The sequence below is a fragment of the Bos indicus x Bos taurus genome, chromosome 11 (genome assembly GCF_003369695.1).
Source record: "Bos indicus x Bos taurus breed Angus x Brahman F1 hybrid chromosome 11, Bos_hybrid_MaternalHap_v2.0, whole genome shotgun sequence".
NCBI classification, from domain to species: Eukaryota; Metazoa; Chordata; class Mammalia; order Artiodactyla; family Bovidae; genus Bos; species Bos indicus x Bos taurus.
In genome coordinates, this window is record NC_040086.1 from 11,550,742 (window position 1) to 11,575,415 (window position 24,674).

Here is a 24,674-nt window from a genome sequence, read left to right on the forward strand (position 1 = left end):
TTCCTAGCACCATCTCTTGTTGCTAATTCCCTATACATCAGTGCAAATGAAGTTCTTTCTGGTTTTCTAGGTGCTTCTCACACCTTCCAATCACACCTTTTGAAATGTTCAGGCATAGTCTGTCAATGAATTCTTTACTGACAAAAGTGCTTGCCCTGTTTGATTCTCAGAACTTGCTTACAGGTACATTACACCTTATCTGTTAGTTTTGGGGTTTTTACTTTTGGGCTTTTCCTCTTTCATAACTTGTAAGATATCTGTTCGGGGAAACCTAGTTAATCCTTCCTTAATATTCATGCCTAAAGAGGCTTTTGCACTTTGAGGCAAGGGTCTTCAACAAGAACTGCCTGACAATCGCCGTTGCATATGAAGTTCTTAATTGTTCTTGCCTTACAGTAGAACTTTTTTTTTTCCCCTGAAAAACAAATTTATTTATTTGGCTGCACCAGGTCATGGTTGCAGCACATGGGATCTAATTCCTTGACCAGGGAGTGAACCCGGGTACCCTGGCTTGGGAGTACGGAATCTTAGCCACTGGATATAGTGGAGCTTTTAACACAAGTTTGTGGCTTCAATGAATAATGTGTGAAATCAGGCTATTTTTCCCAGAGAACTACAAATCCCAGCGGGCATCGCGCGGAACGTCCGCGGACGTGGTGATGCTAGGGGGCGTGCCCAGTCTGAGGGAGGGGTAGTCCTGCGGGTGGCCGGAGGCTTAGGATCCCCGGGAGCCTGGAGTGAGAGAGAGAGAGATTGAGAGCGAAAGGTGAGCGGAGCTGAGGGAGGGGACGCGCTGCGGGGCTCCCCGAGTCTATGGAGCGGGTTAAGATGGCGGAGGCGGAGAGCCTGGAGACAGCGGCGGAGCACGAACGGATTCTTCGAGAGATCGAGAGCACCGACACGGCCTGCATCGGGCCCACGCTCAGGTACCCTGGGTACCGGGGCCACAGAGGGGTGGGCACGGGCGGGACCCGGGAGCAGGCTCCCTCGGGACTGTGCGCCTGGCCGGCCTCCTGCAGGGCCAGTGCCGGCCCCTCCCTTCAGAGAACCTGGCGAGCGACCTCCACCCTCGGCGAGGCAGGTCCCCCTCCGTAGCCCCGCAGACCCGACGTGGGGTTCCTTCCCGACCGTCGGCGCCGGCAGCCCCGTTACCCTGTAGGCTCCTTCTGCCTCCCTCAGGGCTGGGGCAGCCTTCGTTCTCCCTCCGAGGCTGGCCCGGCGCGGGCAGCCGGAACGCGCCCGACAGATGGTGGCTCTTAGCAGAGGGTCCCCCTGAGGACATCACCCTTCTGCCCCAGACGCAGGTCCTGCTCTTCAGGCAAAACAGAATTCACCCCACGGTCTGTTGCTCGGAGAGCAAACTCTTGCCTCTTTAAAAATCACAATCACTTCTCAGAAACGAGTTCCTGAAAATCCTAGGCCTGGAAGGAAGGAAGTTTCCTTCAGCCCGCGCGCCCCTCTCCTGGGAGCGGGTACTTGCCGAGCCCTGTCAGGAGGACGACCTCCCCAAAGGTCAGATTCCTGGTGCTCATCGCCGAAAAGACGTTATCTCCCCCCGTTCCCCGTGACCCTTACTTTGCCCACACACCCCCATTTCACTTGGAGACGTCAAACTAAGCCGCCACCTACCTCAACTTATTTAACAAACTTAGCTACAACTTACTGTGTACAGCGCAAGACATTTATTAAGAGATTTACAAGTATGACTTATTCAAACCGCAAAACAGCCCTATTTGGTAGGTACTGTTATTACCCTCATTTTACAGATGAAGCCCAAAGAAGTTAAGTGACTTGCCCAAGGTCACAGAGAAAAGTAGGGGAGTCTCGATTCCTGCTCAGGCATTCTGGATCCAGAGTATGCATTCTTAAGCCCTCTTGTTCTGCCTCAGTTGGGGATCACCATCTATCCGTACTTTCTGCTAATTACTCAACCAAGCGCAAACTACCTTTCTCTTTCCCCTCAGTTTATTAGTGCCCTAGAACCAACACATCGTCCTTCCTTTGGCACCTTCTGATCTCCATGCAGCCAACAGAATGATCTTACCCACCTTGTACAGTCTTGGGAAGCTATTCCTCCCTTCATAAAGATTATTTATTACTCACTGCTTGTTTTTTTCATGGGGAGAAGTTGTCTCATGAAAGTCGTTGAAAGAGGGGGCAGGCTGCGGACTTCGCTTCTCATCTCCGCCTCCACAGCTTCCTTCTCCAGGGCACATGGTTCTCCCAATGCCATCCCTGGACATGGGACATGACCATCCTTAGTAGTTTGCTTTTTGTCCCTGACTGCGCTATGATCATGACTGTCACGCTCCTCTTTTTTCATATTTTCTTGAGCTCTTAAAGGTAAATGACCCTTATTTCATTATCTTTACTTTTATAAAAACTAAGACTACTTACTGGTATTCTATGTGCATTACTATTGGTTATTAATGTTTGGTTTTTGTAAAACAAAATGTTATTAGACTTACAGAGGATGCTGTTTGAGGATTTTACTAAGAAATTTGGCTGCTGAGCTATATAGCTGGCAGCCAAGCAAAGCTCCCACTAGAATAGTTGGGATTACCAGAGTTTTTAGGAAGGATTTTTCATCAGAATACCATTAATATTGTCTTGAGTTGGTTGTTTTGAGTTGCTGTTGTTCTTGGTTTATATGATAAATGACTTAATTTAGTGTTATCAATTTAGTTTGTTGTGATTTATTATGTTAGCCCTCCACTGAATAATAATGCATATTTGTTCAGCTGAATTTTAGCCTGTAATTTTCCATTATATTGACTGAAGAATATATACATTTTGTTTAAAATGTTATCCATTTTCCCTAAAATTTGCTGCGTTATCACTGAATTCCATTGGAAAGTGGGGACTTTTTTGGGCTAAGTGAAGTAGAGATCTTTTGTCCTAAGGGGACATGGTAAGAAAAGTTTTGAGAACCACTGCACTATCCTACTAGTTTAATTTTCTTTTGTTGACTCCCTTTTTTCTTTATCAGGGGCTTTTCATTTTTGGTGTTGTCCTGTCTTTGATGGATAACCCTAAATCTTAACTATCAGACCCAAGATTCAATCATGTGAACATCCTATAATACAAGTAATATCCACTGTCTTTGTCTTCAGTCTAGCTTGTTCCTGCCTGTATTCATAGGAGATGATCTCATCTTTCTTCCTCATCCCATGCAGAGGCAGCGGCATGCATAGACTTGGTGTTTCAGATCTCATGCTTTACCCTGGGTGCGTGTTCATAATCTTATCTCTTGGTTTTCCATCACAGTCAGTAAACAGGTATGATAGAGGCAATAGGCTCTTCTTCCTACCATTGCCCTCAACTGTAAATCTCAGCCTCTATCCCTCTTCATAGACTTTCCTATTTCTTCTGTCTTTTGAGGCATTTTTAAGGCTCTTGGTTCTTACCTGTCCCTGAGACAGGTGTTCTAACTGAAGAGGAATTAAATAACAATAATTTGTGGTACCAAATTATTCTTCCAATTTTATCCCTTTTTGTTTGAGGAACCCCAATGGCTTGACTTTTTCATTATATAACTATCCTTATTTTAATCTTGAAACAGTACTTGCAATATTAGTTGATTACTGTTTATCATAAGGAGTGACTTTATTTATTTATTGTAATTCTAAAAGTCCCAAGCTTATCCATACATACAGAGGCTGTTGCCTAGAAGATTCTTTTGGGGAAGCGGCCATCTCTTCTCTGTCTTCATCTCAAAAATTATTTTGTTAGCTACAAGTCCTAATTTTGCAGATGAGGAAAGAAGCCTGCCGGGAGCCGGTAAGGCATTCTACTCGTGACAGAGGTCATGAGGAAGGAGGCTAGGCATATGCAAAGGCGGGATCGAACCTCAGGAGTCCCCCCGGATATTCTCGAGCATCTACCCCCAAAAAACCAGAGTTTGCCTACTTTATTGTTTTGTGCTCTCACCTCTGACTTTACTGGGGGCTGTTCCCCACCACCATCTCGCTCTCTCTGTCAAAGAGTTAACTTACAGCTCCAATTAATAAAGTTCCTGGGCAATTAGGAGTGTTTAAATCCAAACCCCTCAGATGGCTCTCTAACTCGCCTGACAAATTTACCCGGACTCCTACAGCTATGCATACTATTGTTTACAGTCTCCCAGCCTCTAGAGGCACAGGAAGCTTAAGATATTCAAATAGCTTAGAGCCTCTCAGAAAGTTAGAAACTGTCAGAATAAAACTAGTAAAAGATTTCATTGATGTGCCAATGCTTGTTGCCAAGTTTCCACATCCCCTGAATTGTATCCTTGAATGTGTATTAATTAATATAGTTGGTATGTAGAAAAAATAAGTAGTGGCCTTGGTGTTAGTAACTTTAGACCCTTAAGGTAATAAATTCTTTCCTTTGTTGTAAACCCATTACACATCCGCCCTATAGGAATGCAATTTTATCTTCGGAAGATGGCGCCAAACCTTAAAATAATTACTCTTAGAGAAAATAAGTCTTTGTTGATAAGTCTTTGTCAAGAGTCATAAAATGTTAATAAGCCTTCTGGCCAGAAGATGATGTAAATCACCTAAACCATTTGTATATGGTAAATTTGCAGGAAAGAAACCCTGGTTTTTGATAAGGATCAAAAACTGCTGACTTTGCATCCCCTATTATCCTCTATGTGTAACTTAGGGTATAAAAGCCCCTGTTGAAAATAAAGCTACGGGCCTTGCTCACCAAAGCTTGGTCTCCCCATGTCATTCTTCCCCTTAACTTCCAGCTGAGTCTCTATCTGGAGCGCGGATATCCTCTGCGACCATTTATTTGCCTGGGCTTCTAAGACCCACTCGAGAAGGTGTCTAAGGTGGGGCACCTTCTGCTATTCGAGAGGGCGCCTGCGGCCTCCGTGGTCAGAGCTAACCTGGTGTCACGGGTTATATTGATTTTCCACGTAAACCAAGCTACTCAGCTTCTTTTCTCCACTGAATTTTCCTACTGAGCTATCCTCATTCTATTACTCTTTATATCTTTGATAAATAAATAAATAAATAGGTCGCCGAAGCCGTCTCTCCTTTGAATACCCTGGATCAGCCGGGGCTGGACCTCGACAGAAGCCCATTAGGTGTAAGGGCATGTCTTGTTTTTAAAATAATATTGATTCTTGCTTTGTAGTGCTAATGCATTACAGAAATTGATCACAAGATATTGTGCTGCTGCTGCTAAGTCGCTTCAGTCGTATCCGACTCTGTGCGACCACATAGATGGCAGCCCACCAGGCTACCCCGTCTCTGGGATTCTCCAGGCAAGAACACTGGAGTGGGTTGCCATTTCCTTCTCCAATGCATGGAAGTGAAAAGTGAAACTGAAGTCGCTCAGTCGTGTCCGACTCTTAGCGACCCCATGGACTGCAGCCTACCAGGCTCCTCCGTCCATGGGATTTTCCAGGCAAGAGTATTATGCTGATAATACACTGCAAAAATTGATCACAGAATATTGGTCACAAATCACTCATGAGTAATAGCTCTATATTCTCATTTTTCAAATCACATCTATGTATCCCTAGTCTTCTTTCATATCATTTATTCAAAATAAGTTGTTTCCTCACTTTGCTCTCTGGGTACTAGCAATTAATATTCAGTCTTAATTGTTATTTAAGATTTTAAAAGAGACTTTTAAATTTAGCAGTGAAGTACCTTGCCTTTAAAACAATAGCTTTATTGAGATATTCATATACTGTACAGTTAACCAATTGAAACTGTACAATTCAATGTTTTGTTTTTTTTTTAGCGAATTCACAGAATTGTGTAACAGTTACCACAATCTAATTTTAGAACATTTTCATCAGCTCTGAAAGAAACCCCATACCCATTAGCAGTCACTCTTCATTCTGTCCCTTCCCCAGGCAGTCACTACTTTCTGTCTTCATGGGTTTGCATATTTTGTTCACTTTGTATAAATGGAATCATAGAACATTTTGAGGAACTGCTAAACTGTGTAACAAAATGCCTGCACCATTTTTTAGTCCCACTCCAGTACTCTTGCCTGGAAAATCCCATGGACGGAGGATCCTGGTAGGCTGCAGTCCATGGGCTCCTGAAGAGTCAGACACGACTGAACGACTTCATTTTCACTTTTCACTTTCATTCATTGGAGAAGGAAATGGCAACCCACTCGTGTTCTTGCCTGGAGAATCCCAGGACTGGGGAGCCTGCTGGGCTGCCGTCTATGGGGTCGCACAGAGTCGGACATGACTGAAGTGACTTAGCAGCAGCAGCAGCAGCAATGTATAAGTGTTTTAGTTTCTCCATATCCTTGTCAGCACTTGTTGCTATCTCTTTTTATTTTAGCCATCCCAGTGAATATGAAATTGCATCTCACTGTCATTTTGATTTGTATTTCTCTAATGGTTAATCTTTTCATGTGCTTATTTAGTTATTTGTTTATGTTTTTTGTTTTGTGTATTATGTTTTTTGGAGCAGTGCCTTCAGTTCCTTTGCTCAGTTTTTAATTGGATTATTTTTATTGTTGAGTTATAAGTTTTCTTTATATATTCTGGATATATCTTCTACCAGGAATAGGATTTGAAAATACTTTTCCATTCTTTTGGGTGGTTTTTTCATTTTTCTTGATGGTATCACCTGCTGCACGAAAGTTTTAAATTTTTGATATGAGGCCAGTGTATCTAGTTTTTATTTTTTTGCTTGTGCTTTTGGTGTTGTATCTAGGCAACCTCTGCTTAACCCAAGATTATGAACATTTGCTCCTAAGAGTTGTATAATTTTATTTCTACATCACAGTCTGTGATCCATTTTGAGTTAATTTTTGTCTATCATATAAGGAAGGGTGTCCAATTTCATTCTTTTGCATGTTGATGTGCAGTTTTTCCAGCATCATTTGTTGAGTGCCATTTTTTTCTTATCCAGGTATATTTCAGGTTGACTTATTTTGTCTTTTTATCATGAAATTTATGTTCTTTATTTGTAGCAGCAGTGTAACCTTCAAGACCTTGTCATTGTGTTTATTGGACCTCCCTTGCTGAGTGTTCTCACCTGGGAAAAAGTTTGCTCTATTGTTTTCAGCTCATGATTTTCTCTTTTTAGCTTAGTTGCTGCCTTCCATTTCTAAGGGGTCGGTGTTGTAAGAATGATATGATTTCTATATTTGATCCTGGTAAAGCACTTTACTGTAGGGACTGAATCTTGTCTTACCGTATGGAGTGGTTTTGTGCTATACTGCTTAGTTTTAAGATTAACAAAGGGTATTAATGATAGAATCTTATCCATTTGATCTTTATCACTATTAAAACATTAAAAATTCTGTCAACATTATAAAAATTTTGGAAGCTGTATTAAGAATTACTTGTACTATTGTGACATAGCTGCTGTTGTTTTGGTGCATTTCCTTTTAGATGCTTGCTTTATTTATTCTGTTGTTAAAAAGTTGTATTTTTGGTATAGCAACAGTTTTCTCTCTTGCTTATTTGGTGGTGGAGGTGGTTTAGTTGCTAAGTTGTGACCTTCTCTTGTGACCCCATAGCCTAACCCACCAGGCTCCTCTGTCCCTGTCCATGTCTCCTGCATTGCAGGCAGATTCTTCACCGCTGAGCCACTGGGGAAGCCCAAACCGTGTATAAAGCTGCCTCTTCCAGAAAACAAATATGGGGGATATTTTCAAAAGCTCTTTTGCTGAATGTCATTTGATAATTTAATATGGTGAACTGACCTCCCCACTTACTGCTTCTCTGCCTTTGGCCACATGGCTTTGTTTTCCATCCTTTGGCCTTCCATTACCTGCTACTGCTAAGTCACTTCAGTCGTGTACGACTCCATGCGACCCCATAGACGGCAGCCCACCAGGCTCCTGTTCCTGGGATTCTCCAGGCAAGAACACTGGAGTGGGTTGCCATTTCCTTCTCCAATGCAGGAAAGTGAAAGGGAAGTCGCTCAGTCATGTCCGACTCTTTGCGACCCCATGCACTGCAGCCCACCAGGCTCCTCTGTCCATGGGATTTTCCAGGCAAGAGTACTGGAGTGGGTTGCCACTGCCTTCTCCACCATTGCCTAAGTTGTACAAAATCCAGATAATCCTTGGTTGATGACACTTTCTCATTATTGGTCCTTGTATGGATCTCTTTAAGCAGTTAATTATTTTTATAAGCAACTTACTACCTGAGTGGGCAATTTTTTTTCATCTTTAAGTGGGGATACTACCTACATTGCAGGAACAGTATTAAAAAAAAAGGAGATAAAGCATTCTTCATGGTACCTGCTGCTGCTGCTAAGTCGCTTCAGTTGTGTCCGACTCTGTGCGACCCCATAGAAGGCAGCCCACCAGGCTCCCCCGTCTCTGGGATTCTCCATGCAAGAATACTGGAGTGGGTTGCCATTTGTAACTCCGATAGTGTGAATCATATTCTGCCTTTTACCCTTGAGTTTGTAATGAGGACTTAGGTGTTTCATTGTTGTTGTTTAGTTGCTAAGTCGTGTCTGACTCTGTGACTCCATAGACTGTAGCCCACCAGGCTCCTCTGTCTACGGAATTTCTCAGGCAAGAGTGGGTTGCCATTTCCTTCTCCAAGGGATCTTCCCCACCCAGGGACTGAACCTGTGTCTCCTGCTTGTCAGGGGGATTCTTTACCATCAAGCCAGTGTTAATTACAAAACTTTGTGTTTGGAGTGATTCTTGACTTTCGTTTTTTACTTCTACTCATATATCTGAGGGATAAAATATTCATCAATAATCAGACCCTGGAAGTGGTTATTTTGAGATAGATGGAGAACGGAGGAGGAGATAGGAAACAATTTTATAAAAGCAGTTTAGGTGACTCTGATATTCTCCCTCCTTGACAATCAATGAGGGGAAAGAAATGATCTCCTATTTCTGATTGTTTATTTTTTAGTAGTAACTACCCATTCATGGGAAATAGATGGGGATACAGTGGAAACAATGTCAGACTTTATTTTTTTGGGCTCCAAAATCACGGCAGATGGTGAATGCAGCCCTGAAATTAAAAGATGCTTACTCCTTGGAAGGAAAGTTATGACCAACCTAGATAGCATATTGAAAAGCAGAGACATTACTTTGCCAACAAAGGTCCGTCTAGTCAAGGCTATGGTTTTTCCTGTGGTCATGTATGGATGTGAGAGTTGGACTGTGAAGAAAGCTGAGTGTGGAAGAATTGATGCTTTTGAACTGTGGTGTTGGAGAAGACTCTTGCGAGTCCCTTGGACTGCAAGGAGATCCAACCAGTCCATTCTAAAGGAGATCAGTCCTGGGTGTTCATTGGAAGGACTGATGCTAAAGCTGAAACTCCAGTACTTTGGCCACCTCATGCGAAGAGTTGACTCATTGGAAAAGACCTTGATGCTGGGAGAGATTGGGGGCAGGAGGAGAAGGGGACGACAGAGGATGAGATGGCTGGATGGCATCACCAACACAATGGACATGAGTTTGGGTAAACTCCGGGAGTTGGTGATGGACAGGGAGGCCTGGTGTGCTGCGATTCATGGGGTCGCAAAGAGTCGGACAGGACTGAGTGACTGAACTGAACTGAACCTTTAAAAAATTTTTTTTATATTTTAATTTATAACTGTAATGTAGTGACTTTTAAAAAGAAGAAACAGACAACAACAAACTTAATCCTACCACCCTGTCACAACTCTTATTTTTGTATATTTCTTTTAAACTTTTTCCATATTAATTTTATTATATTAGAAGAATAATGTCATGTTATATGTTGCTTTTTCAGGTAACATTATACATTGTTATATATCTATCATTTTAGTGGCTTCATTCATGAATTAATTTATTTGTTTATTCAACAGATATTTATGAAACAACTTCTGTGTGCCAGGTATTCTTCTGGACTCTGGGATATAATAGAGAACAAAATAGATACGTCCTTGCCCTTTTGGACCATGAATTCTACTAGAGCACTTACAGAATAAACAGACACATAGGCACATGAAATAATAGTGCTATTTAGTGGTTATGTTACATGTGATGGGATATTGTTTCTGACTTAGGTGTTTAGAAAAAGTTGTTTGAAGTAGCAAGCCATGTATCTCTTCCAGACAGCAGGCACAGTATGAAGACCCACAGGAGAAGCATAGTGGGAGGTGATGGTAGGAAATCAGTGAGGGTCCAGATAGCATAGACTAAGAAAGAGACTGTTTTTATTTCTAAGTGTCATGTCAAGGTAGAGAAGAGCATGCAGCAGGGAAGTGACATGCACTAACTTAAGTTAAACAAAGAACATTCTGGCTGCTATATGGAGATTGGAGTAAGAGAAGAAACAGGAAAACCAGTCAAGAAAGTGAAAGAAAAGTGAAAGTTGCTCAGTTGTGTCCAACTCTTTGCGAACCCATGTACTATCCATGGAATTTTCTAGGCCAGAATACTGGAGTGGGTAGCCTTTCCGTTCTCCAGGGGATTTTCCCTACCCAGGAATTGAACTCAGATCTCTCGCATTGCAGGTGGATTCTTTACCAGCTGAGCCACAAGAGAAGCCCAAGAATATTGGAGTGGGTAGCCTATCCCTTCTTTAGGAGATCTTCCCGATGGGAAGAACTGGGAAGTCTCCTGCATTGGAATGGAACCGGGGTCTCCTGAATTGCAGGCGGATTCTTTACCATGTAAAGAATGACAGGCATCAGAGGCCAATTACTTTAGGTTATGCTTTCAATGAAGAGAAAAAGAAACTCTAAAATTGTATATAATTCCAAAAAATAAAATCTTCTGATATGTCAAGGTTTTCAAGATTTTCAGCAGTTTTATACAGGGAAGCTATCAGGGAAGCTTTAACCAGTCAAGGGATATTTGGAATTATATCCAAATGGTTATAGCATGGTTGTATAATGAGATGGTTGTAGCATGCAGTAAGCTATTGGGGAGAAGGTGATGAGAAGTAGTTGGATTTAGAATATTATTTTGAAAACAGAGTCAAACTTTTGGGATTACTTATGGGGGTTAAAGAAAGAGAGGAACCAAGCATGATTCCAAGGCTCTTGGCCTAAGTAAATGGGTGAGTAATGGTGGTGCCATTTGTTGGAGTAGAGAATAAAGGGGAAGGAACTTTATTTTTCTTCATAGCACTTCTGCCTGACATATATTTTTGATTGTCTCCTCTATTGGAATTTGTATTCCAGGAGGGGAGGAATTTTATTCCTTTTGTTTGCTACTGTATCCTGGGAACCTAAGAGAGGGCCTGGCAAACAGTTGGTGCTCAATAAATATTTGTTTAATGAATAGAAGAATAAAATAATTGTACCATGAGCTGTTAATTATCTAGGGGATTAATTAACTGATTTGCAGATTAACTGTCTTTAAAAAAGTATGACTAGGCTTTTGAGCTGGAGAAGGAAATGGCAGCCCACTCCAGTACTCTTGCCTGGAAAATCCCATGGACAGAGGAGTGTAGTAGGCTACAGTCCATGGAGTCGCAAAGAGTCAGACACGACTGAATGACTTCACTTCACTTCAGGCTTTTGAGAAAAAATAAACTGCTGAAAATCTTGAAAACCTTGACATATCAGAAGATTTTATTTTTTGGAATTACATATAATTTTAGAGTTTCTTTTTCTCTTCATTGAAAGCATAACCTAAAGTAATTGGCCTCTGATGCCTGTCATTCTTCAGTATTTTTGCAGTGTTGTTAAAAATTTTCAAATTTAAGTATAACTCTTGAGTAAAATTTTATTTTCTAAGTTAAAATATTTATAGATTTGGGAAGAATGGAATAGAAATAAGTTTCAGTTACACTATGGAATTGTTGTTCAGTCACTAAGTTGAGGCTGACTCTTTGCGACCCCATGAACTGCAGCATGCCAGGCTTCCCTGTCCTTCACTATCTTCCTAAGTTTGCTTGAACTCATGTTCATTGAGTCTGTGATGCCATCCAACCATCTTGTCCTCTGTTGCCCCGCTTCTCCTCTTGCTCTCAATTTTTTCCCAGCATCAGGGTCTTTTCCAATGAGTCAGCTCTTCACATCAGGTGGCCAAAGTATTGGAGCTTCAGCTTCAGCATCAGTTCTTCCAATGAATATTCAGGGTTGATTTCCTTTAGGATTGACTGGTTTGATCTCCTTGCAGTCCAAGGGACTCTCAAGAGTCTTCTCCAACACCACAGTTCAAAAGCATCGATTGTTCAGCGCTCAGCCTTCTTTATGCTCCAACTCTCACATCCATACATGACTACTGGTAAAACCATAGCTTTAACTATATGGACCTTTATCAGCAAAGTGATGTCTCTGCTTTTTGATACATTGTCTAGGTTTGTGGTAACTTTTCCTCCAAGGAGCAAGTGTCTTTTAATTTCGTGGCTGCAGTCATCATATGTGTGATTTTGGAGCCCAAGAAAACGAAATCGGACACTGTTTCCACATTTTCTCCATTTATTTGCCATGAAGTGATGGGAGCAGATGCCATGATCTTCAGTTTTTGAATGTTGAGTTTCAAGCCAGCTTTTTCACTCTTTACTCTTTCACCTTCATCAGAGGCCCTTTAGTTTGTCTTTGCTTTCTGCCATTAAAGAGTATCACCTGCATATCTGAGGTTGTTGGTATTTCTCCCTGCAATCTTCATTCCAGCTTGTGCGTCATCCAGCCCGGCATTTCACATGTTGTACTCTGCATATAAGTTAAATCAGCAGGGTGACAGTATTCAGCTTTCACATACTCCTTTCCCGATTTGAAACTAGTCCATTTTTCCATTTCCAGTTCTAAGTATTGCTTTTTGTCCTGTATTCAGATTTCTCTGGAGGCAGCTAATGTGTCTGGTATTCTCATCTCGTTAAGAATATTCTATAGTTTGTTGTGATCCACACAGTCAAAGGGTTTAGCATAGTCAGTGAAGCAGAAGTATATGGTTTTTTTGAATTCCCTTGCTTTTTCTATGATCCAGCATATGTTGGCAATTTGATCTCTGGTTCCACTGCCTTTTCTAAATCCAGCTTGTACATCTGGAAGTTCTTGGTTCACATACTGCAAAAGCCTAGCTTGAAGGATTTTGAGCATAATCTTACTGGCATGTGAAATGATTGCAATTGTATGGTAATTTGAACATACTTTGGCATTGCCTTTCTTTGGGATTGGAATGAAAACTGACCTTTTCCAGTCCTGTGGCCACTGCTGAGTTTTCCACATTTGCTGGCATGTTGAGTACAGCATTTTCACAGCATCATCTTTTAGGATTTGAAATACTCAACTGGAATTCCATCACTTCCACTAGCTTTGTTCATAGTGATGCTTCCTTAGGCCCACTTGATTTCACACTCCAGGATGTCTGGCTCTAGGTGAGTGCACCATTGTGGTTATCTGGGTCATTAAAAGGTTTCTGTACAGTATGAAGTAGGATAATGAATTTTTTTGTAGTTTGATAATGTTAGGTTTTATTATAATAACTTCATTGAATTGTCAGGGAAATTGGAAAAATGAACAAAGCCGTGTAGCTGGTAAGACATTGTTGGTTTGGTTCTATCAGCAGTGGGCTCCAACTTTGATTTTATTTGAGCTAAACACAAATTTTCATTGCAGCTTTTCCGGTGGAAGGTTATTCTAGTGTGTTATCTGATCAATTAGATTCAAGCCATAAGAAAATTAGTAGTCACAGAGGGAAATTAAATGGGAGAGTAACATTTGGCAATCATTCCTATATTGAATTTGAAGAGTTTATTAGGTATCATCAGATCAAATATGTGATGCTGGTGAAACTCATGTGGAAGTTTTACCTAGTATAATTCTGAAAATAAAAAAACGAGTAGGTAAATTATTTCTATGGGTTAGAAATATTTAAAAAGTGCAAATAAAAAGGTATGAACCATAAATCTAGTATGTTTCCTATTCCCTCTTTTTGTTTTATTAGTTTGTTGTTTATTCTTCCATTGTATTTTATTACAAATATAGGTGTATATGATTTTATTTTCTCCTCCCCTTTTATATAATAAATAATATACTGTATATACAATTATGTATCTTAGTGTCTTGTACTTTTTGTATTATTTCATCAATATATTTTGGAGATCTGTCCGTATCAGTATGTAGAGATTTTCCTTATTCTTTTTTACAGCTACATAGTGTGACTGTACTATGGTTTATTCATCCAGTCCCCTATTTCTGTATATTTGGGTATTTCCAGTCTTCTTTTGGACAAAATGATGCAACTGTGAATAACCTTGAATATCTGTCATTTCTTATTGTACACGTTGTACCGTATCTGTAGGATGTGTTTTCAGAAGTGGGATTGCTAGGTAAAATGATGAATGTATTAAATATTTCTACTTTCATAGGTATTACTCTCTATAGAAGTTATATCATTTTGTTCTCCTTCTAGCGGCCTATGAGATTGCTTATTTCTCCATAGCTTTTTAAACAAAGCATGTGTGTTAGACTTTTGAGATTTTTCCAATATGATAAGTGAAAATGGTATTTCAGTGAAGTTTTTATTTGTGTTGTATTTCTTTCTATGAGTGAGGCTTAATGTTTCTTCCTATATATAAAGGCTGTGTGTGTATATGTGTGTGTTTGCTGTTTGTCTGTGTCCTTTGCTTATTTTTCTATAAGGTTGGCTTTTTTTCTTTTTGATTTGAGCACTAGTGAAGAGCCTTTGGACATGAGTTTGAGTAAACTCTGGGAGTCGGTGATGGACAGGGAGGCCTGGTGTGCTGTAGTCCATGGGGTCACAAAGAGTCGGACACGACTGAACAAACTGAACTGAACTAAGAGCCTTTGATAGGTATACTGTGCTTAAATGAATTAGGAGTATGCAAACGAAAATGGGTTGTAATTACTAAAACAAAGGAACTGTTGTTTTTTTGTGGAATGAAAGTTTCAAACTTTCCTTTTTATTGTTTTAATTATAAAGGAACATGAATAAACAGACTGTTTAAAATTACAAAAATCTTATACCTGTAGGCTATGATAATTTGAAATCAGCAGGTTTTGGGGGAATGCAGTAAACATTATTAGATAATACTGCTTCATATACAAATGAAATTCTTAGCAAATCAGAGGATGTCAACATTTTAATAAATTCTTTACTTTAAAATGTTATGGTATATATTAAAATGTTTACATAATTTCCAGCATCTGCATAATTTGTATATGAATTAGTTGCAAAAAATTATTGAGAAGGACAGTTGTGTAGTATGGACAGTTATTTTGAAGGACAGTTATTTAGTATGGACATTTATTTAGGACAGTTATTTCGGAAGCAGTTTAGGATTTTAGATGACATTTATGATTTTGCTTTAGTTTGAAATATGATATGTGTAGTTTAAAATATGAATATAGTTTGGAATATGAATATTTTTATGTCATTGAGGAAAATAATATTTTTATTCTTTCCATCATTGGATTTGATAGCTTTTAGCATTTGCTAATGATGTAATAATTGATTTAATCACATACGGGGTTTCAGCTTCCTGCTGAAAATAGCCTGAAATTAAATTTGTAAGTAGCTTCCCTATGAAATGTGTGAATCTAGGTTGAGATACTGAGCATCTATGATATTTAATATTTGCTTGGAGGAAATACCAAAAATAATAAGGGGAGATGAGTTAGTAAAAACTGAGTTAAAAGCAGAGCTGGTCTTAAACACTTGTGACCTGTTGTGACTAATAACTTATTTTTTAGAGATAACCTGCTAAGGCTATGAGAAAAAAGAGTAAAGTTTTTTTTTGTAGTGTTGTAGTATCTGCTGGAGTATGTAACAGAAAACAAAGAAGACAGTTTGCTGACTAACTGATGTTGCACGAACTTTGTTCGAATATTTGAAATAAGCAGAGGTCAGCTAAGAAATAGAAAATGATAATGAAATATTTTAATATTTTGGCTATTTTAAAAAGCAATTTGTGATATAAATTTGTAAGTTATATTTATGTTATATTTTGCATTTATAGATATCCTAAGGATGTTAAATGTTTTTCAAATTGCAGGCAACTTAGCATTAATATTTCCTTTATGTTTTGACTGATTTTTTGAAAGGTAATTAATTTTGTTTTAACTTTGTTTTGTGGTTATTCTCAATCTCCTTCCCCTCTTATTCTGGTTGACAGTTGACTGTTCTCCCCTTCCCTCTCTTTTTCTCTGATTTTCCCTTTGCCTTGTTGTAGAGAGGAATTAGATGTTTCCAAAAATATATGTGATTTACAAAAATACATATAGTAGATACAGTCAACGGTGGTGAGCAAATTAGGGCAAGGGAAAGCAAAGGTAGGAAAGAATATGAAGTCAAGAGAGAGCTGTAAAAAGATTATGTTTGTTAAAGTAGCCATCGGTTTGGCTCTAGGGTTTCCAGCAGCTAGTGCAAAAACGAGATATGCTTTGTTGTTTGAGTTATGGTGTAAAATTAAAAAGTAGTTACTTTGGAGAAGCACAGCTATTCTTGGTTCTGAGTAAGACCAGAGAGCTGTTTATACCATGTGTCCTTACAAAGAAGACCCTGTGTAATGTAGCTTTAATATCCGTATAGGAAATGCAGCAATATGTGACAGGCTGCTTCTTACATTGTCCTCTAGTGAAAACATACGGCATAACCAAAGCACAATTCAGTAAAAGCAGTTCTGCAGGGAGTCAAGGGAATGAAGGTGTCTGCTTGTCTTGCCTTAATCAGGGCATAGATTTGACAATATATACAGTGAAACTTGTGCACTTACCTCCTTTTTTTGATTATTGATCACTTTGAGAATCTTTGAATGCTACACACCCTTTCCTTAGTAAAATGCTTGTGACCAGTCTTCATAATTTCTAATATAGAAGAGTGTATGCGTTACATGTACATTAGTCAATTCTTCCTAAGTACTGCTTTTAGTAGTCAAGGTTTTTGACAATGACAATTATCAATGAGTTCAAGATTATACATATATATACTTGCCTTTCTTTCTGAATGTATCACTTGCCTGTGTTCTTAGTTAAGTAAGACCCACGTGTACTTTAAAAGTAAACCATCTGTGGATTGGAGTATTTTTATGAAAGTTGAAGAACCTGAATAAGCCACTTTATTCCTTCAAAAGAAATGCAGTGAGAGAGAGTACTTAAGGATAGAGCCAAAGGTCTTTGAAAGTTATTTGGGTTGTGTTCTAGAATGACATAAATGCTGTTAAAGCCATAATAATTTTATTCCTAATAGTCTTAAATTTGGTGTTAAAAAAGACCAACCTACCTTGGCCATTTAAAAAATTGCCAGCAAATAAAGTAATCGTAGATATTTTGTCTTAAGTTGTGTAATTCACAATATACTCTCTGGAAAAGGTATGTGCTATTAATTAATGGAGGCTATTTACCTACAATGTCTGGAACCTAACTTACTCTCAGTTCAGTTCAGTTGCTCAGTTGTGTCTGACTCTTTGAGACCCCATAGACTGTAGCAAGCTAGGCCTTCCTGTCCATCACCAACTCCTGGAGCTTACTCAAACTCATGTCCATAGAGTTGGTGATGCCATCCAACCATCTCATCCTCTGTTGTCCCCTCTCCTCCTGCCTTCAATCTTTCCCAGCATCAGGGTCTTTTCCAGTGAGTCATTTCTTCGCATCAGGTGGCCGAAGTATTGGGAGTTTCAGTTTCAGCATCAGTCATTCCAATGAATATTCAGGACTGATTTCCTTTAGGATGGACTGGTTTGATCTCCTTGCAGCCCAGGGGACTCTCAAGAGTCTTCTCCAACATCACAATTCAAGAGCATCAATTTTTCAGCACTCAGCTTTCTTTATAGTCCAGCTCTCACATCCATACATGACTACTGGAAAAACCATAGCTTTGACTAGATGGACCTTTGTTGGCAAAGTAATATCTCTGCTTTTTACTATGCTGTCTAGGTTGGTCATAACTTTTCTTCCAAGGAGCAAGCGTCTTTTAATTTCATGGCTGCAGTCACCATCTGCAGTGATTTTGGAAGCCCCCCCCCAAAATAAAGTCTGTCACTGTTTCCACTGTTTCCCCATCTATCTGCAATGAAGTGATGGAACTGGATGCTATGATCTTAGTTTTCTGAATGTTGAGTTTTAAGCCAACTTTTTCACTTTCTCTTTCGCTTTCATCAAGAGGCTCTTTAGTTCTTCTTTGCTTTCTGCCGTAAGAGTGGTGTCATCTGCATATCTGAGGTATCGATATTTCTCCCGGCAATCTTGATTCCAGCTTGTGCTTCATCCAGCCCAGCATTTCGCATAATGTGCTCTGTGTATAAGTTAAATAAGCAAGGTGACAGTATACAGCCTTGATGTACTCCTTTCCTGATTTGGAACCAGTCTGTTGTTCCATGTCCAGTTCTAACTGTTGCTTCTTGACCTGCATACAGATTTCTTAGGAGACAGGTAAGGTGGTCTGGTATTCCCATCTCTTGAAGAATTTTCCACAGTTTGTTGTGATCCGCACAGTCAAAGGCTTTGGTGTAGAAGTAGATGTTTTTCAGGATCTCTCTTGCTTTTTTGATGATCCAGCAGGTATTGTCAATTTGATCTCTGGTTCCTCTGCCTTTTCTAAATCCAGCTTGAACATCTGGAAGTTCGTGGTTCATGTACTGTTGAACCTATTCTAGATTTATAATTAAAAAGCTGAGATGTATAAGTCTAAGAGCACAGTGATTGATAAAATAAATTTAATCATGTGATATGTATTTGCATAACTGTGAACTGTGACTTAGAACTTTGAAAAACATGCATTGCCCAATTAAACATCTAAGTAAGCAAGAGCTATCACAGTACATCCAGCTAGATTACCTTGATGTGATTTGTGATGATATATATGGACTAGGACTCTGTTAATACATGCCTCCCATTCACAGTTTTTTTTTCTTTTTTTGGATAGGCACCATTTCTAAAGTCTTTATTGAATTTGTTATAATATTGCTTTTGTTGTTTATGTTCTGGTTTTTTGGTTGTGAGGCATGTGGGATCTTAGCTTCCCCACTAGGGAATGAACCTGAGCCCCTGGAACTGGAAAGTGAGATCTTAACCAGTGGACTCTTGAGTCCCCCATTCAGAGAGTTGATGATCATCTCATTGACATGTATCTTGCACTGTAATGAATTTACCTTCAGTTATATGGTAATTTGATAATCAGACTAGATAAAAGCAAAAGCAAAAACAATGACAGTAATAACAGACTTTTAAAAAGAGTAGTTCTATAATTTTTTGAGTTAAATTTAGATGTTTCCTGTGTGGCACCCCACTCCAGTACTCTTGCCTGGAAAATCCCATGGATGGAGGAGCCTGGCAGGCTACAGTCTATGGGGTCGCTAAGAGTCTGACACAACTGAGCAGCTTCACTTTGACTTTTCACTTTCACGCATTGGAGAAGGCAATGGCAACCCACTCCAGTGTTCTTGCCTGGAGAATCCCAGGGACGGGGAAGCCTGGTGGGCTGCTGTCTTTGGGGTCGCACAGAGTCGGACACGACTGAAGTGACTTAGCAGTGTTTAGGATGCTGGATAAATATTCTTTTGTGTATTAGATAAGTGATAGGCCATTTGCCAAAAGTGATAATTTGGATTAAAATGAGGCTCTTTTGCTGTAATTGTTTTTGAATAAAAAGCTGTGGAGTAACACAGACTTTCAGTTTTGATTGTTTTTATGCACTTGGAACATGACAGGCTGGGATGAAGCTGCATCTCTTGGCACTGTAGTTTTGTTTAGTGAAGCACTGACATCTTATTTCTTGTCCAAGCCTTTGCTCTTATTGTTCTCAGTATCTCTATATTTGAAAAGTGCTTTTTAATGTTTTTCTCCTTTGCATATTTTGGCTTTGTTTCTTTCCCTATATTTGTGCTTGCTTTTTGTATCTCTCTTCTGCTTCCTGTGATACATCAAAGCAAGCAAGAATCATCACAATGCAACTAACTTCCACTTTCTGGGGAAGCTCTGGTGCCAATAAACAATAAAATTTTAAGGGTATTGATATGAAATGTGATCTTACCAAGAAATATGAATGAATAAGGCCTTCCCTGGTGGCTCAGCAGTAAAGAATCCGCCTACAATGCAGGAGATGCTGCTTCCATCCCTGGGTGGTGGAAGATCCCCTGGAGGAGGGCATGGCAACTACTCTAGTATTCTTGCCTGGAGAATCTCATGGTCTGAGGAGCCTAGTGGGCTACAGTCCATAGGGCCGCGAAGAGTTTGACACGATGGAAGCAGCTGAGCATGCACGCACGGATGAACAAAAACAGCAGACATTGAGCTTGACTGAATCCATGTTATGAAACATTTTTGGTATGGAGTTTGATTTTGAGAAAGACGTGTTTGTATAACACATTAAAAAAAAAAGGAAATAAGGGAGCTAGCCAAACATTTTGTTTTTGATGAGGTAAAAGAATTACTTGACATTTATAAGGGAGAAGTGTACAACAAAGATCTTTTGGCATTGGAGTAGCAAAAGAAAGAGGAAAATGGGATGAGAACAGCTCTGGAAATCTAAAGTAAAATAGGCTATTGGAAACATTTTAAATGGTAAATGTGGATCTGGCTCTATACATTTATTATTTGCATTTTTTAAAAATGTAACTTTTTGTTTTGAGATAATTGGGGATTCAGTTCTAATAAATTATACAGAGATCCCCTGTACCTTCTACACACTTTCCTCCACTAGTAGCATCTTGAAAAACTGTAGCACAATATATCAGGAGCAAGATACTGGCATTGTTACAGTCAAAGTACAGCACATTTCCACCATCACAAGCATCCCTATTTTCCTTTTGTCCCTATATGCTCTTTAATCCCTGACAGCCAGTAAACTGTTCTCTATTTCTATAGTTTTGTCATCTCAAGAATGTTATATAAATGGAACCATACAGAATGTAACATTTTGAAATTGGCTTTACTCACTCAGTATAATTTCCTGGAGATTTCATCCATATTGATGTGTTATATCAAGTTTGTCCCTTTTTATTGCAGAATAGTATTCCATGGTATAGCTGTACCACAGTTGTATAATCATTTACCCATTAAAGGCCATCTGGCTTGTTTACAGTTTTTGGTTATTAAAATGAAACTGCTATAAATACATCTGTAAGTTGAACACACATTTTCACTTCTTTGGGGTATATAACTGGTAGTGGAATTTCTGGGTCATACAGTAACTCTGTTCAACCTTTTGAAGAACTACTAAACTTGTTTTCTAAAGTGGTGATAGTATTTTACATCCCCACCAGCAATGTAGGTGGGTTCCATTTTTCCAGATCCTTGCTAGCAATATGAGGTAAAGTGTCTGTCTACAATGTGGGAGACCTGGGTTCGATCCCTGGGTCGGGAAGATTCCCTGGAGAAGGCAACGGCAACCCACTCCAGTACTCTTGCCTGGAAAATCCCATGGGCGGAGGAGCCTGGTGGGGCTGCAGTCCATGGGATTGCTAAAAGTCGGACACGACTGAGCAATTTCACTTTCACTTTCATACTGCATCGTGGTTTTAATTTGCATTTTTCTAACTGCTAATGATGCTGAATATCTTGTTATGTGCGTATTTGCCATATGTGTATATACTTTGTTGAATTGCCTCTTCATGTGTTTTGCCCAATTTCTAATTAGATTTTTTTTAATTGTTGAGTTTTGAAAACTGTATCCTAGATACTAGTCCTTTATTGTATGTGTGATTTATAGACATTTTCTACCACTCTGTGACTTGTCTTTTCACCCTCTTAACAGAGTCTGTTGCAGATCAGAAGTTTTTTATTTTGATGAAGTTCAAGTTACCATTTCTTCTTCATATAGAACATATTTTTGGTGTCAATTCTGAGAGCTATTTGCCTAGCCTTAGATCTTGAGGATTTTCCTGTGTGTCATTTTTTAATCCTAAAAGTTTATAGTTTTACTAAAATGTAAAGCGTGTGATTCATTTTGAGTTAATTTTTTTAATTTTGTAGTTTTTGTATAAGGAGTGACACTTCAAAATTTCTCTCTCTCTCCCTCCTCTCCTCTCCCCACCACCCACCATGGATATCCTGTTGTTCCACCTCCTTTTATTGAAAAGGCTCTTTTTCCTCTAATGAACTACTTTTGTACCTTTGTCAAAAGCCACTTGTGTATTCTGGGGCCTCAGTTTTTCTGTTGATCTATATGTCTATCCCTCTGCCAGCATCATAGTCTTGGTTACCATAACTAAATAGAATAAGTCTTGATAATGGGTAGACTGATTCCTCCCACTTTAATCTTTTTTTAATCAAAATAGTTTTAGTTCATTTATTTCCTTTGCCTTTCCAAATAAATTTTAGAATAATTTTGTCTGCATCTATGAAAGTAACTTGCTGAGATTTTGATAGTTGCATTAAACCTGTTATCAATTTGTGGAGAGTGGACATCTTTACTTCATGAGTCTTCCAGTCACAGACATGATATGTCTTTCAATTTGTTTAGCTCTCTTTTCATCACCATTGTGTAATTTTTTGCAAACAAATTCAGTCTATATTTTGTTAGATTTACACTTCAGTATTTCTTTTTAAAAAAAGTGATTGTAAACGGTATTTTTAATTTTAGTGTCATTATGTTCATTGCTAACATGTAGAAATATAATTAATTTTTGGATGTTTACCTTGTATCTTTATAACTTTCTTTATTATTCTAGGACCTTTTTTGTAGATTCCTTGGAATTTTCTATGTGGATAATAATGTCATGTGCAATATGGACAGTTTTATTTTTTCTTTCTAATCTGTACCCTTTTACTTTTAACTTTTTTTTTCACTGTCTAGAACTATGCTGTCAGGACTGTCCAGGACTGGACAGGACTATGCTGAATGAGACCAGCGAATGTGGACATCTTTGTCTTGTTCCTAGTCTTAGAAAGGATCCAGTCTCTCCCCCAAGTATAGTGTTTAAGTTAATACGATTTTTTGCAAATACTCTTTATCAAGTTGAGGAAGTTTCCTTATATTCCTGTTTGCTGAGAGTTTTTAATCTTGAAAAATTGTTGAATTTTGTCCAGTGCTTTTATTTCATTGGTTGATATGATCATGTGGTTTTTCTTCTTTAGTCTTTTGGATTACATTGATTGATTTTGAATACTGAATGAACCTGCCTTCCTGAAATAAACCTAACTTAGTAATTGTATATATTCCTTTTTATATACCTACTTGTCCATTTTTTCTTAAGAATTTTTATGTTTATATTTATGGGGGATATTGATACGCAGTTTTATTTATTTTTTGTTGTCTTGATTTTGATGACAGGGTAGTTTCAGAAAAATTAATTAGGAGATGTTTCTTCTTTCTTCTGTTTTCAAGAAGAGGCTTTAGAATTAATTAATTCATAATTAGGTTAATTTTGGTTTAAGCATTTTGTAGAATTCTCCAATTAAACTAGGCCTGGAGACTTATTTTTTGGGAGATCTTATATCAATATTACAAATTCTGGGCTTCCCTGGTAGCTCAGTGGTGAAAAATTCAGTGCAGGAGGTGTGGGCTCGATTCCACGGTCCAGAGAGGCTTTCCTGGTGCCTCAGACAGGAAATGGCAGCCCACTCCAGTATTCTTGCCTGGAAAACCCCATGGACAGAGGAGCCTGGCAAGCTACAATCCATGGGGCACAAAGAATCTGACATGGCTGAGCAGCTGATACTTTCACTTTATGCAAGAGTGTTGAGAAGATCCTCCGGGAAGGAAATGGCAACCCACTCCAGTATTCTTGTCTTGGAAATCCCAAGGACAGCAGGGCTACAGTCCATGGGGTTGCAAAAAGAGTCAGATATGACTTAGTGACTAAACAACAAGTCGATGGACATGATTTTTTTTTTTTTTTTTTTATGGACATGACTTTGAACAAGCTCCGGGAGCTGGTAATGGACAGGGAGACCTGACGTGCTGCAGTCCATGGGGTCACAAAGAGATGGACATGACTGAGCGACTGAACTGAACTGATTACTAATTGAGTTTCCTTCATAGTTGTAGGGCTAAATTACTGTTTTATAGTGGGTAAATTGTGATAATTTGTGATTTTTGAAGACTTGGTTTATTTCATCTACATTATCAAATTTATGTCAAAAGAGTTTATAGCTCTCTTTTATTATCCCTTTGATGGCTACAGGGTATGTAGTGATATCTGTGGTTTTATTCCTTACCTTGATAACTTGTTAGATATCTGTTGATTTTGTTGGTGTCTTCAAAGAATCATTTTTCCATTGATTTCATTGTTTTCATTGATTTTCTGTATTGTTTTTCTGTTTTCTTTTGTATTGATTTCTGCTTGCATCTTTACTATTTCCTTCCTACTGTTTGTCTTTTGTTTTGTTTTTGCTCTGTAGGCTCTTCAGGTATATAGCAGCTTCAAATATTGGTTTGAGATTTTTCCTTTTTTCTAATGATATAAACTGTGTCTCGTGCTGTGTGCACTCGGTTGTGTCTGACTCTTTGGGACCCATGGACTGTAGCCTGCCAGGTTCCTCTGTCCTTGGAATTTTACAGGCATGAATACTGGAGTGGGTGGCCATTTGCTTTTCTAGGATATCTTCCCAACCCAGGGATTGAACCTGCATCTCTGGCATCTCCTGCATTGGCAGGCAGATTCTTTACCGCTATCACCACCTGGTAAGCCCATCTCTAGTGCTACCTATCTCTATATTTATAATACTATAAATTACCTCTGGTGCTATAAATAGCTCAGCTCTGCTTTACCTGTGGCCCACAAATTTTGATATGTTGTATTTTCATTTAGTTTAGTGTATTTTTGATTTCCCTTTAGACTTCCTGTTTGACCCATGAATTATTTAGAAGTGTGTTGTTTAGTATCTAAGGATTTGAATATTTCC

The 24,674-nt window shown here is 39.0% G+C and overlaps 1 protein-coding gene across 2 annotated transcripts in view; it reads left to right on the forward strand.

Annotated features, from left to right (window-relative positions):
• Positions 1–668: 668 nt before the first annotated feature.
• EXOC6B (exocyst complex component 6B) overlaps positions 669–24,674 on the forward strand; it is a 723,575-nt gene continuing 699,569 nt past the window's right edge. Inside the window, exon 1 of one of the 2 annotated variants that reach the window (XM_027554900.1) lies at positions 669–926. In XM_027554900.1, coding sequence (XP_027410701.1) covers positions 814–926 — 113 coding nt within the window. In that variant the 5' untranslated portion in view covers positions 669–813. The remainder of the gene's footprint in view (positions 927–24,674) is intronic. The other variant, XM_027554901.1, reaches the window with a different exon arrangement.